This window comes from Tupaia chinensis, unplaced genomic scaffold, assembly GCF_000334495.1.
Source record: "Tupaia chinensis unplaced genomic scaffold, TupChi_1.0 Scaffold145916_1, whole genome shotgun sequence".
NCBI classification, from domain to species: domain Eukaryota; kingdom Metazoa; phylum Chordata; class Mammalia; order Scandentia; family Tupaiidae; genus Tupaia; species Tupaia belangeri.
In genome coordinates this window covers 8,916-23,111 of record NW_006205774.1, presented here as the reverse complement: position 1 = coordinate 23,111, position 14,196 = coordinate 8,916, and the positions used below count along the sequence as shown (strand labels likewise).

Genomic DNA, 14,196 nt, shown 5'->3' with positions numbered 1-14,196 from the left:
AGGCTTGGGGGCGACACGCAGGCCCAGCGGCCACGCACAGGGCCAGGGGCCACGCACAGGCCCGGTGGCCATGTGCTGGTCCGGCGGCCACGCATAGGCACAGGCCCGGTGACCATGTGCAGGCCCGGCCGCGCAGGCCTGGGCTGGTTTCTTGATTTTTCTCTTTTAGACAGTAGCTATTGAGTTCCTACTAAGGAAGATGTGGATTCAGTTCTTTCTTTTTCCTGCCCCCACTTCTCTCATGCACATGCAAATTTTCCAATATCCATTCTCCTGACATGGTTGTATTACAATTCTGGTTAAACCAGAATTCACTGATTATATTGTTATGATGATATATGCTTTTTAGAACTAAGCCACATATTAAACTCTATCTTTCTTATATTGCACTTTCTCTCAATCCCTAGAGTTTATATTTATTTATTTATTTTTGCTCATTTTCTATTAAAGACTAAATTGTGTGCACCCAAATTTATATATAGAAGCCTTAATGCCCAGTACTTAAGAATGTGACTGTGTTGGGGTATAGGATAGTTAAGGAGATAGTTAAAATCAAATGGATCTTTAGGGTGGGCCTTAAACCAATATGACTAGTGTCTTTATAAGAAAAAGAGATTAGGAAACAAGATAGAGAGAAATCAGACACAAACATACAGAGAGGATCACGTGAAGACACCCAGAAGATGGCCATCTGCAAATCAAAGAAAGAGGCCTCATAATGAAACCACTCTTGCTGATGCCTTGATCTTGGATTCCCAGCCTCCAGAACTGCAAGGAAATAAATTTCTTCTGTTAAACCCATCCAGTTTGCCATAGCAACCCTAGAAAGCAAAATCACTTCTTTTTTGAGAAAGATTTTTGTTATAGGGCATATGCACTCGACGGAGAGACGAAAAACCAGAAATCAACCCTTAGAGGGAATGTCCATGTCACAATCCCTTCTTCTTCATTCTCCTCTTGGGATTTTGGGCACACACGCACACACGCCCAGTGTGAGGTTTAAGCCATGGGGTCTGGAACTCGAACCATGGTCAACTACATGAGAATCCAGTGACATAACCATTATGCCACTTGCTGGTCCCAGCAAAAACACTTTTATCTGTTATTATCACTTAGTTTTGGCCAATTGACCAAATCTGTTCAATGCATTCAGATTATTTTTATTTTCTTGAAGAAGTCTGCACAGGATCTTCTTACTTGCTCCCATCCGTACTGTTTGCTTGGTGTGTCTTTGTCTGTGCACAGCATCGTCATTCCTCATCGCCACCCTGAGGGTTCCCTTTGCCTCCCTTGCTTTTTCTATTGCTGACCTATCTTTTGCCCAGCGTACATTCTCCAGTGTCTTCCTGAAAAAAGGCTACAGGTGGTACTTTTTTTTATCTTATTCTTTATGATCATAATTTTTAAATATTATGTCGAATTGCATATATCTTCACAGCATATTACAACAGGTGGTAAGTTTTTAAGGACAGTGCATGCCTATGACTGTGTTTATTCAATTCTCATACTTGTTTGGCTGACAGAATTCTAGGTGGGAAGGAAGGCAACTTTCTACCATCATCTAGTTTCCAGTGTAACTGCTGAAGCTGTGAAGTCGTTCTGAATCCTTACCCGTAATGATGCTGAAGTTTCCTCTCAAGTCTAAAGTTCTGTGGTCTTGTTTCATGTAACGTGAACTTTTTGAAGCCACTCTTTATATGGATGACACTATTTTCATTTAGTTCATGAAGCCGATTTTAAGAGCTGATGGCTTAGGGAGTTGTTATGGAACATAATTTGATGGATGCTCAGAAGTTTTCTCAGATCACTTGTAGTTACTCAAACTGACCCGAAAGTCAATATCTAGACAGTCATTGTTTACGGTCTTCTAATTTAGAAGAAATACCAGAATGGCTAATATTTTAATCTCTGTGAACAATATAATACTTTACTTTGAGAACATGCAGAAATGGGACTCTAGGTTCTGCTGAAAGAGGATGAAGTAGGAAGTGAAAGGAATAGTAGGCAGTGTTAAGAGGATGCCAGAAGGATAAAATGGAATGTGAAAGAGGCTGAAGAAGCCTAGAGCAAGTGAATTTGCTTACATGGGGGGAGGTGTCTTTAAAAAATTTGTGGAAAACTTATATTGCAAAAAAAAAAACATGGCTAACCCTGTAAGACAGTGGTTACACATTGTGTATAGGGAGCCAGATCCCACATGGGCAGCCATGGTTCAAATTCCAACTCGCACAACATAAAAAGTACACTGAGCCTGTGCCCACATGCCTGAAATCTTGACAGGATGAAGATGTAGAGGAGGGAGGGAGAATATATCTAGCTGGTAAAGGCCAGGAATACTGCTAAACTTACTAAACGCCCAGGACAGCCTCTACTCCTACCTCCTCGCTCCAACAAAGAATTGTCTGGTCCAATATGTTGATAGTTGTAGAGGTTGAGAAGCCAAGCTTTAAAAGAACATCTTCCATTTTAAATTAGTAGTGTTACATATTTTTTCCTAGGAGTGCCTCAGTAATTACCTATAAGTATGTTATATTAAATAAAAGAGCTGTCAGCTCTGTAAATAATAATAATAGCTTTAAAAATAAAATTTTTGACTTGTTGTGTGTGCTTTCTATGTGCCAAGCCAAAAGCAAGGATACATGATTTATAAAATGTCATGTTAACTATTAACTATAAACTCAATGGCAAGTCTTAGAGTCAATAGTATAGATTTTTATAAATAGAAAACTATAATAACATTTTACTTTAATAATGGCTTGAACCACATGGACAGCCCAGGCTCAAATCCTAGGTCAACCTGAACAATGGTTTGAGTATCAGGAAAATCAGCATGTCTTCCAATTCCTGTTCCTGACTTTACTTTTTCAATTTTTTTTTTAAGCAGGTTTTGCCATAGGATACATGTGCTCACCAAAGAGACACAGAGAGAGAGAAAGTGAGAAATAACTCCCAGGGGGTATGACCGCGCCACAATCTCTTCTCCTCCGTTCTCCTCCTGGGATTTTGGGCATGAACACACACACACAAAGCCTGATTTACAACTCTCCAGGTCCAGAACTTGAGCCACAGTCGGCCATGTGGGAATCCAGTGTTGTAACCACTGTACAACCTGCTGCACCCCCACCCCAATTCTGACTTTAACAATTGCTATATTGCAAATTGTATTAAGTCAAATGAATTGTACCTTGGAACTATCTTCAATTTCCTCCACTTTATTCTTCCATAGTCATTACTCTTCTTTGGGCCACCACATAACTTTCTGAATTAGAGTAACACCCTCCTTATTCATCTCCTGCCATTACAGTTACCAGCGCCTCTAAACTATGTTCTACCCTTGTTTTCTTTCTAAAATCATTTTGGACAGTAACACTCCTTTACACAAAATCTCCTAATAACTCCCCAAGTTCCTCATGATAAGGTCTTTATCTCTTTCCACTCTGCCTCCCTTTACTCCTCTCACCTCAACAAATAGTAGAATCTTTATTTATTTATTTATTTATTTATTTATTTATTTATTTATTGATTGATTGCTATAGGGCATGTGTGCTTGCCAGTGAGACACAAAGCGAGAAATCACCCCCCCACCCCGGGAGGGGGTTGGCAGTACCACAATCCCTTCTCCTCCCATTCTTTTCTCGGGATTTTGAGCATGCATGCATACACACCTGGCGTGAGTTTTAAGCTTCTGGGTCTGGGACTTGAACTGCAGCCAACTATGTGGGAGTCTAGTGATGTAACCATTACACCATCTGCTGGTCCCAGAAAAGTACAAGTTTAAAACCCCAATAATTGTGGCCCAAGGATATTAGTGCTCTTGGGAAAACTATGACTTTATAATCAAGATGAAACTGTCAAGTTTATTAGTATTCTTCTTCTGCTAGTGAATAATGCAAGAGAAATTAAAGTCTCAACTAACTAGTAATGCTCTCTTAATGTGTGGTCAGCCTGCAACTGAAAAGCAAAGGAGGAAAAGTCATGATTTCCACTGGTGTTCTCTTCCTACCATGATGTCAAGTGTGTTATTATTAGAACAGGGAGTGCTGAGAGGAAGAACAGAAAGCAGTGAATTGCTGCCAGGAGGCCATTAGGAAACATTAAAGGGATAGAAGGCCAACAAGGGTCTTCCTTACTTTTTGTTTTGAGTGGTTTTTTTCCCCCACTCAAATTTATCTTTTCCCACTGGGAGGAAAGCATGGCTCCTCTCATGACTTAATAAAAGCTGGGGTGACTTCATTCTGGTCCTCCTGAATGTGCACTGACATAATTTGGTGAGGATGAATCTGTGAAATAATGAAGTGAACAGGACATGTGCCTTTTAGAGCTTCACAATTTGTGCACGTTGCCAACATAAGAAAAAAAAAATAAAGAACATTCATCAGCAAAACCAGTTTTCAAGCTTTAGATACAAATCTAAAATGTTTTTATTGAGACATGAGAGTGGCATGAATTAAATTTCATTCAAGAATATCATTCAGGAGAATTGACCTCAAACAAGTGGAAATTTAGAGAAACAAAAAGTGGACCAAGGCCAGCCCTGTACTCTAGTGGTAAAGGGAGCCAGATTTCAAATCCCAGAGCTGACCAGAGTTCAAATCCCAGCTCCTGTGGCTTGAAACACATGCTGGGAAGGTGTCCATGCATGACTCAAATCCTGATAGAATGGAGAATTGAAGGAGAAGGGATTGAGGCATGAACAAACCCCCCTTGGGGGTGTTTTTCCCTCTCCCTCTGTCTCTCTGTCTCTCTCTGGTGAGTGTACACGCCTTCTGGCAATTTTTTTTAAAGTGGGTTGAAACAGAACAAAAAGATGTGAAATGCAAAGAGATCAAAGAACGGTTTCAGCAGATCTCTGAAATGGTGAGATCATAGTATGGTGTCCATTTGTGCGAAGTTGAGTACACCTTGCTAGCCTAGGGCTGATCCTCAAGAATTATCCAAAATGTGCCAGGAAGAAAAGACCAGTAAAAGAAAATCATGACTCACCCAGATGCAGGAATGACCTTGGCATTATCTGTAGTTATAATACACAAGTGGCACAAAATACTATTTTAATATTATGTGATGGTGAATTGATGTATCTGTAGTGCCAGATCCAGTAAAGACTGGAGTCAAACTGAGAGAGACATGGTTAAGAGTGTTAGAACAAAGGGGCTGAGCCAGATTCCATGCCAGGGAATTTGGCCAAGCTATGGTAAGAGAGGTTTGTTTTAGGTTAGCTACAAATATTTCTTTTATCACATTATTCTCAGACAATCCAGGTATAACCCATTACCCAGATTAAAAGGTTATATAGCTGATCAATAATAATGACAAAAGTCAAACTTCTATTTTATTATAACTATAACTATAACTATAACTATATAACTATATATATGTGTGTGTGTGTGTGTGTGTGCATAATCATTCTTGTCTAATTCTCATTTTCAGCTCCATGGAATAGCATTTCTAACTAAAAACTATTGTCTGACAGAACTATACCTAAACAACAATGCAATATTTGAAATAGAAGGTATGTCTTAAATTTTCTCTGTTGACTGGATAAATTTTTAATTAAGTTATAATATTCATTTATGGTAATTACTATGAACGTCTAAAAATCTTTTAACATTTCTGTTGAAAATATGTGATGGAACCTATCTTTTAATGTTCTCGTGTATATTTTAAGGAATACACTGTGAGATTGCTTTTCTATTTCAGTATCATTATATATTTTACATGAAATGCAAAATAATCTTTTTTAACAGAGAAATCTTGCCATTCTACTATATAGCTGCACACAAACTAGACACAGTGAAAGCAAATTTTAATACTTGGAAGCATTAATAAACAAAATGACTTTAGAAAATCTTAGGTTTTTCCTGGCTATAATATTTACAAGCCAGAGGCCAGCAGATGGCATGGTTGTTAAGGTGCTGGATTCCCACATGGCTGAATGTAATTCAAATCTTGGACTCAGAGGCGTAAAAATGACAACAAACAAATAAATAAATAAATAAATGTTTAAAAAATATTTACCAGCCAAATTCCTGTTTCTATTTTTAGTTTATTTTCTTCCTGTAACAATCTCAAAACTGACAAGTTCAAGCAAAAGTATATGGCATACTATAATTATGAAATATGAAAAGGTATAATACAGAATATTTTTCATTCTTCCTTTTTTTTTTTTTTTTTTTTCCAGAGGGTGTGTGTATTGTTGGGGAGAGACAGAGAATGCTCCCCATGGGCATGGCCACACAGGGCAATCCTTTCTCCTCTATTTCTCTCTCCTTTCAGAATTTTGGGCACACATGCACAAGCAGTCAGTGTATTTTTTAAGGCGCCAGGACTCAAACTGCACAGTCACCATGTGGAAACCAGCCACCTTCACTACTATACCATGGGCTGGCACCCAAACACTTTTCTCCCGTATCATATATCATAGAATAAAAAATCAGAAACTTTAAGATCCACCATTATTTCATCTACCATGAAGAAAGAAAACATTGTCAGTACAACTATGACATGGCTATCACCGAGACATATCCCACTTTCATTTATATTAAAACTGGGCAAATGTGCAATTCAGAATAATATAGATATTTGGATTTTTTAAGAATTATTTTATTTAACTTTATTTATTTATTTATTTTTAATTTGACCAGAGAGACCTTTATTCTTCCATAGTCATTACTCTTCTTTGGGCCACCACATAACTTTCTGAATTAGAGTAACACCCTCCTTATTCATCTCCTGCCATTACAGTTACCAGCGCCTCTAAACTATGTTCTACCCTTGTTTTCTTTCTAAAATCATTTTGGACAGTAACACTCCTTTACACAAAATCTCCTAATAACTCCCCAAGTTCCTCATGATAAGGTCTTTATCTCTTTCCACTCTGCCTCCCTTTACTCCTCTCACCTCAACAAATAGTAGAATCTTTATTTATTTATTTATTTATTTATTTATTTATTTATTTATTGATTGATTGCTATAGGGCATGTGTGCTTGCCAGTGAGACACAAAGCGAGAAATCACCCCCCCACCCCGGGAGGGGGTTGGCAGTACCACAATCCCTTCTCCTCCCATTCTTTTCTCGGGATTTTGAGCATGCATGCATACACACCTGGCGTGAGTTTTAAGCTTCTGGGTCTGGGACTTGAACTGCAGCCAACTATGTGGGAGTCTAGTGATGTAACCATTACACCATCTGCTGGTCCCAGAAAAGTACAAGTTTAAAACCCCAATAATTGTGGCCCAAGGATATTAGTGCTCTTGGGAAAACTATGACTTTATAATCAAGATGAAACTGTCAAGTTTATTAGTATTCTTCTTCTGCTAGTGAATAATGCAAGAGAAATTAAAGTCTCAACTAACTAGTAATGCTCTCTTAATGTGTGGTCAGCCTGCAACTGAAAAGCAAAGGAGGAAAAGTCATGATTTCCACTGGTGTTCTCTTCCTACCATGATGTCAAGTGTGTTATTATTAGAACAGGGAGTGCTGAGAGGAAGAACAGAAAGCAGTGAATTGCTGCCAGGAGGCCATTAGGAAACATTAAAGGGATAGAAGGCCAACAAGGGTCTTCCTTACTTTTTGTTTTGAGTGGTTTTTTTCCCCCACTCAAATTTATCTTTTCCCACTGGGAGGAAAGCATGGCTCCTCTCATGACTTAATAAAAGCTGGGGTGACTTCATTCTGGTCCTCCTGAATGTGCACTGACATAATTTGGTGAGGATGAATCTGTGAAATAATGAAGTGAACAGGACATGTGCCTTTTAGAGCTTCACAATTTGTGCACGTTGCCAACATAAGAAAAAAAAAATAAAGAACATTCATCAGCAAAACCAGTTTTCAAGCTTTAGATACAAATCTAAAATGTTTTTATTGAGACATGAGAGTGGCATGAATTAAATTTCATTCAAGAATATCATTCAGGAGAATTGACCTCAAACAAGTGGAAATTTAGAGAAACAAAAAGTGGACCAAGGCCAGCCCTGTACTCTAGTGGTAAAGGGAGCCAGATTTCAAATCCCAGAGCTGACCAGAGTTCAAATCCCAGCTCCTGTGGCTTGAAACACATGCTGGGAAGGTGTCCATGCATGACTCAAATCCTGATAGAATGGAGAATTGAAGGAGAAGGGATTGAGGCATGAACAAACCCCCCTTGGGGGTGTTTTTCCCTCTCCCTCTGTCTCTCTGTCTCTCTCTGGTGAGTGTACACGCCTTCTGGCAATTTTTTTTAAAGTGGGTTGAAACAGAACAAAAAGATGTGAAATGCAAAGAGATCAAAGAACGGTTTCAGCAGATCTCTGAAATGGTGAGATCATAGTATGGTGTCCATTTGTGCGAAGTTGAGTACACCTTGCTAGCCTAGGGCTGATCCTCAAGAATTATCCAAAATGTGCCAGGAAGAAAAGACCAGTAAAAGAAAATCATGACTCACCCAGATGCAGGAATGACCTTGGCATTATCTGTAGTTATAATACACAAGTGGCACAAAATACTATTTTAATATTATGTGATGGTGAATTGATGTATCTGTAGTGCCAGATCCAGTAAAGACTGGAGTCAAACTGAGAGAGACATGGTTAAGAGTGTTAGAACAAAGGGGCTGAGCCAGATTCCATGCCAGGGAATTTGGCCAAGCTATGGTAAGAGAGGTTTGTTTTAGGTTAGCTACAAATATTTCTTTTATCACATTATTCTCAGACAATCCAGGTATAACCCATTACCCAGATTAAAAGGTTATATAGCTGATCAATAATAATGACAAAAGTCAAACTTCTATTTTATTATAACTATAACTATAACTATAATTATAACTATATAACTATATATATGTGTGTGTGTGTGTGTGTGCATAATCATTCTTGTCTAATTCTCATTTTCAGCTCCATGGAATAGCATTTCTAACTAAAAACTATTGTCTGACAGAACTATACCTAAACAACAATGCAATATTTGAAATAGAAGGTATGTCTTAAATTTTCTCTGTTGACTGGATAAATTTTTAATTAAGTTATAATATTCATTTATGGTAATTACTATGAACGTCTAAAAATCTTTTAACATTTCTGTTGAAAATATGTGATGGAACCTATCTTTTAATGTTCTCGTGTATATTTTAAGGAATACACTGTGAGATTGCTTTTCTATTTCAGTATCATTATATATTTTACATGAAATGCAAAATAATCTTTTTTAACAGAGAAATCTTGCCATTCTACTATATAGCTGCACACAAACTAGACACAGTGAAAGCAAATTTTAATACTTGGAAGCATTAATAAACAAAATGACTTTAGAAAATCTTAGGTTTTTCCTGGCTATAATATTTACAAGCCAGAGGCCAGCAGATGGCATGGTTGTTAAGGTGCTGGATTCCCACATGGCTGAATGTAATTCAAATCTTGGACTCAGAGGCGTAAAAATGACAACAAACAAATAAATAAATAAATAAATGTTTAAAAAATATTTACCAGCCAAATTCCTGTTTCTATTTTTAGTTTATTTTCTTCCTGTAACAATCTCAAAACTGACAAGTTCAAGCAAAAGTATATGGCATACTATAATTATGAAATATGAAAAGGTATAATACAGAATATTTTTCATTCTTCCTTTTTTTTTTTTTTTTAACTTTTCCAGAGGGTGTGTGTATTGTTGGGGAGAGACAGAGAATGCTCCCCATGGGCATGGCCACACAGGGCAATCCTTTCTCCTCTATTTCTCTCTCCTTTCAGAATTTTGGGCACACATGCACAAGCAGTCAGTGTATTTTTTAAGGCGCCAGGACTCAAACTGCACAGTCACCATGTGGAAACCAGCCACCTTCACTACTATACCATGGGCTGGCACCCAAACACTTTTCTCCCGTATCATATATCATAGAATAAAAAATCAGAAACTTTAAGATCCACCATTATTTCATCTACCATGAAGAAAGAAAACATTGTCAGTACAACTATGACATGGCTATCACCGAGACATATCCCACTTTCATTTATATTAAAACTGGGCAAATGTGCAATTCAGAATAATATAGATATTTGGATTTTTTAAGAATTATTTTATTTAACTTTATTTATTTATTTATTTTTAATTTGACCAGAGAGAGACAAAGGAGAGAGAGAGACAGGGGAGGGGAAAAAGAAAGCCACTAGGTCCAGGACTTGAACCTCAGTCAGCCACGTGAGAGCCCAGCACCCTTAACCACCATGCTACCTGCCGGTTCCTAAATATTTAGATTCTTAATGTGTAAAGAAAATATGTAGCTGAGCAATTTGGAGGGGGCCACCGAATTGGATGAGTAATTACTCCCTTGACTTGCATTATAAATCTAAGTAACATTGGCAAATCAACATAAAAGTTCAAGCAAAAGTATATGGCATACTATAATTATGAAATATGAAAAGGTATAATACAGAATATTTTTCATTCTTCCTTTTTTTTTTTTTTTTAACTTTTCCAGAGGGTGTGTGTATTGTTGGGGAGAGACAGAGAATGCTCCCCATGGGCATGGCCACACAGGGCAATCCTTTCTCCTCTATTTCTCTCTCCTTTCAGAATTTTGGGCACACATGCACAAGCAGTCAGTGTATTTTTTAAGGCGCCAGGACTCAAACTGCACAGTCACCATGTGGAAACCAGCCACCTTCACTACTATACCATGGGCTGGCACCCAAACACTTTTCTCCCGTATCATATATCATAGAATAAAAAATCAGAAACTTTAAGATCCACCATTATTTCATCTACCATGAAGAAAGAAAACATTGTCAGTACAACTATGACATGGCTATCACCGAGACATATCCCACTTTCATTTATATTAAAACTGGGCAAATGTGCAATTCAGAATAATATAGATATTTGGATTTTTTAAGAATTATTTTATTTAACTTTATTTATTTATTTATTTTTAATTTGACCAGAGAGAGACAAAGTGAGAGAGAGAGAGACAGTGGAAGTGAGAAAGCAAGCCACTAGGTCCAGGACTTGAACCTCAGTCAGCCACGTGAGAGCCCAGCACCCTTAACCACCATGCTACCTGCCGGTTCCTAAATATTTAGATTCTTAATGTGTAAAGAAAATATGTAGCTGAGCAATTTGGAGGGGGCCACCGAATTGGATGAGTAATTACTCCCTTGACTTGCATTATAAATCTAAGTAACATAAATCAACATAAATAAATAAATAAATAAATAAATACAAAAGAAAACAAAAAACCCTCCATAAGCAAAGTCATTACCACAGAAAAAAATAGTAAAACAATAACAATAGAAAGCAATTGACTTTATATTTCCACATTACAATCATCCAAATTCTTATACTTTGTTGTATTTGTAATGATATTTCATAAAATTACTAATAACATTTTACTCATGTAATATATTCTTTTCTTTTGCTTAATTAACATGTTTAATTAGCATTAAAGTACTTATTTTTGTTAACTTAAAAAATAAATAAATAGCTGAAAAAGAGGTTTAAAGTCTTGTAAAAATAATTATTTTTAGGCCTGCATTGTCTGCCTTCATTGAACATCCTCCTGCTACACCACAATGAACTAACAAACATCGATGCGACTGTGAAGGAATTAAAGGGGATGCTAAATCTGAAGACCCTAAGTATCAATCTATACTTTTTATATGGCCATAAACTAAAATACTAACAATACAGGAAATTTTTCAAGTTTAAAATTATAATACTAATATTTGTAGCTAGAATTCTTTGATATTCCTTAATACAAGACTAGGTCTTACACTGTTTTTAAGATATGCTTTTGAAAGAATACTAAGTAGAAAATTTTTCTGTGAAATGATGTGGCATGTCAAATGAAAAATGACAAAAATATCAAAAGAGAATTTATATGTTTAAATCTGTGTCTTAGATTTTATCTTAAAAGTACATTTTAACAGACATGATATGGTTTTACACATATGAAATGTTCAAAATGGGCATATCTATAGAGACAACATTGCGAGGTGACTTTTTTTAAGTAGAAGAGTGTTTGTCTAGGGCTGGGGATGATAAGGGGCTTGAGGGGGTGAGAGCTAAAGAAGAGTTTTGGGGGTTCCTTTGGGGGGGTGAAAAATGTTCTAAATTGATGCTGGTGAGAGTTGCATAACTCTGAGCATATACTAAAAAACATGAATCCTATACTTAAAATGAGTGAATTGTGTGGTTTGTGAAGTATAGTAATAAACCTGAGAGCAAAATAAAGAAGTGTAGGTTTTTTAAGCTTTCAATTGGGTGAGAAATAAACTTCTTCATATGTATCAAATCACAACCAGCAAAGAAGTGACCTCAGTATTGAAAGGAAGTGTGAGATGGATTAGAAAAATAATAACATGCAGTTCCGGGGGACGGCAAGTGGCATGGCAGTTAGGACTGCTAGACTCCCCCATGGCCGACCATGGTTCTAGTTCTGGACCTGGTGGCTTGCTTTCTCTCTCTCTCTCTGTCTCTGTCTCTCTCTCTCTCCACACATAGATACATACACACACACACACACACACACACACACACTCCGGTCAAATCAAATTAAATAAATAAAGTTAAATAAAATAATTCTTTAAAAACACGCACAGTTCCTACTCTCAATGATCTTGTGGTCTTGAAGGATTAATAAATCTATACACAAACACAATATAAGATTTTAGGTGTACCAAAATAAAGACCAATGAGTAGATTTTTCAAACTCTAGAGTTTGGAGGCATCTTTATAAATAAAATGTTATGAAACAGATTTTTTTCTATTCATTTGTTTCCCAGAATTGCCAGAGACTGTTTTGAACACATGTAAATGAGTGTTGACGGAGGAAGTTCTGATACAATCTTCATATGGAGAATAACTAAAATTTCCATATATTTTTACTGTTATCAGTTACATCTATTGTACGGCGGAGAAATTACTCATGTGCTTATAGGTAGATTCTGTAAGCCCACTCAAATATTAAAAGTGGAAAATTATACCAAGTTCATGGCAGCTCCGTGCTTATTTTGGAGATGTGACGAGGCCACCGACTGTTCGTAATTTTTGACAATTTTCTGTCTGTGAAAGACTTGGGATTGGCCTGCATATTTGAGTTATCTAGCCCTTCTGTGCTGAGCAACATTGCTATGCTTAAATGACTAGTTATGCTGGGCCCGGAACTCTCAACTATCCTCATTTTTTTATAGAAGGCACTAACAGTTAACCCTCAGTTTTGTACCAGATATTAAAATAACTCTAAAAAATATCTTTTAAGAAAACAGTTTTTGCCAGTAATATTATTTCAAAGCAGAACCATAAAATTTGTTTTATTATGGATTATGTAAATCAGGTATGAATTAAATTGGATGTGACCTGGGAATGCCGCTCAACAGTAAATAGACTCAAGAAGGTATAACTGACATCTTAAATACTGATTATGATAATAATACATTTGAATATCTTCCTTTGAGTTTTCAAGGGGAGAAAAGCAAAGCTCAGAGGGGTCATCCAAACTACCAACAAATGTTGAAACAAACTCTTGCCTCTTTCACTAATCATTACTCATTCATTCAAGAATTATTTACTATGTATTCATCCAATAAATGCTTATCACTTAGTCACTATGTGACACTCTTATTAGATTAGGTAGAACACAGAGTCGAACAAGAAAGACCAGGCTGAACCTTTATGGGGCTTATAGTTGTGTAACTCTCAGCCTTCCTATTTCTTAGAGAGTTGAAGCAGTGAACAAAAGTACCTACCTGGTCCAGAACTGAATGGATGCTGCAATCCTACCTGTGCCCTGCTTGTCAAGGATGCATATGAGCACAGAATTGTGTTAGGCCTGGGGGTGGAAATAAAGCCCTTGCTAGTTCTTTGAAAGCTAGCCTGGTGGGGACCAGCAGTTAGCGTAATGGCTATGTCGCTGGACTCCCATGTAGTCTACCGCGGTTCACGTCCCGGACCCAGTGGCTTAAAACTCACGCCGGGCGCATGTGCATGTGTGCCCAAGATCCCAAGAGGAGAATGGAGAAGGGATTGCGGCATGACCATCCCCCCACGGAGGATGATTTCTCCCTTTCTGTCCCTCTGTCTCTCTCAGTCTGTCTGGGGAGCGCATGCGCCCTATAGCAAAAACTTGTCAAAAAAAAAAGCTAGCCTGGTGTAGTATAATATCCATGTCATTACTTGTCATGACAGCTTGACCACTGCTTAACATCATCAGAATTATGTAATCATTCGGTTCA

General features: G+C 37.3%; 1 protein-coding gene across 4 annotated transcripts in view; it reads left to right on the top strand.

Annotated features, from left to right (window-relative positions):
- Positions 1–14,196, top strand: part of LOC102484916 (leucine-rich repeat-containing protein 72-like) — a 46,145-nt gene that overhangs the window by 23,926 nt on the left and 8,023 nt on the right. Inside the window, exons 1-3 of one of the 4 annotated variants that reach the window (XR_001369754.1) lie at positions 8,873–8,950; positions 11,491–11,601; positions 12,748–12,792. Coding sequence is in view for 1 of the 4 variants with exons in the window: in XM_006168679.1 (XP_006168741.1) it covers positions 5,428–5,509; positions 11,491–11,601 (193 nt within the window). In the remaining 3 variants the exon portion in view is untranslated. Of the gene's footprint in view, positions 1–5,427; positions 5,510–8,872; positions 8,951–11,490; positions 11,650–12,747; positions 12,793–14,196 lie in introns of those variants that run through there. The other 3 variants (XM_006168679.1, XR_001369755.1, XR_001369753.1) reach the window with 3 other exon arrangements.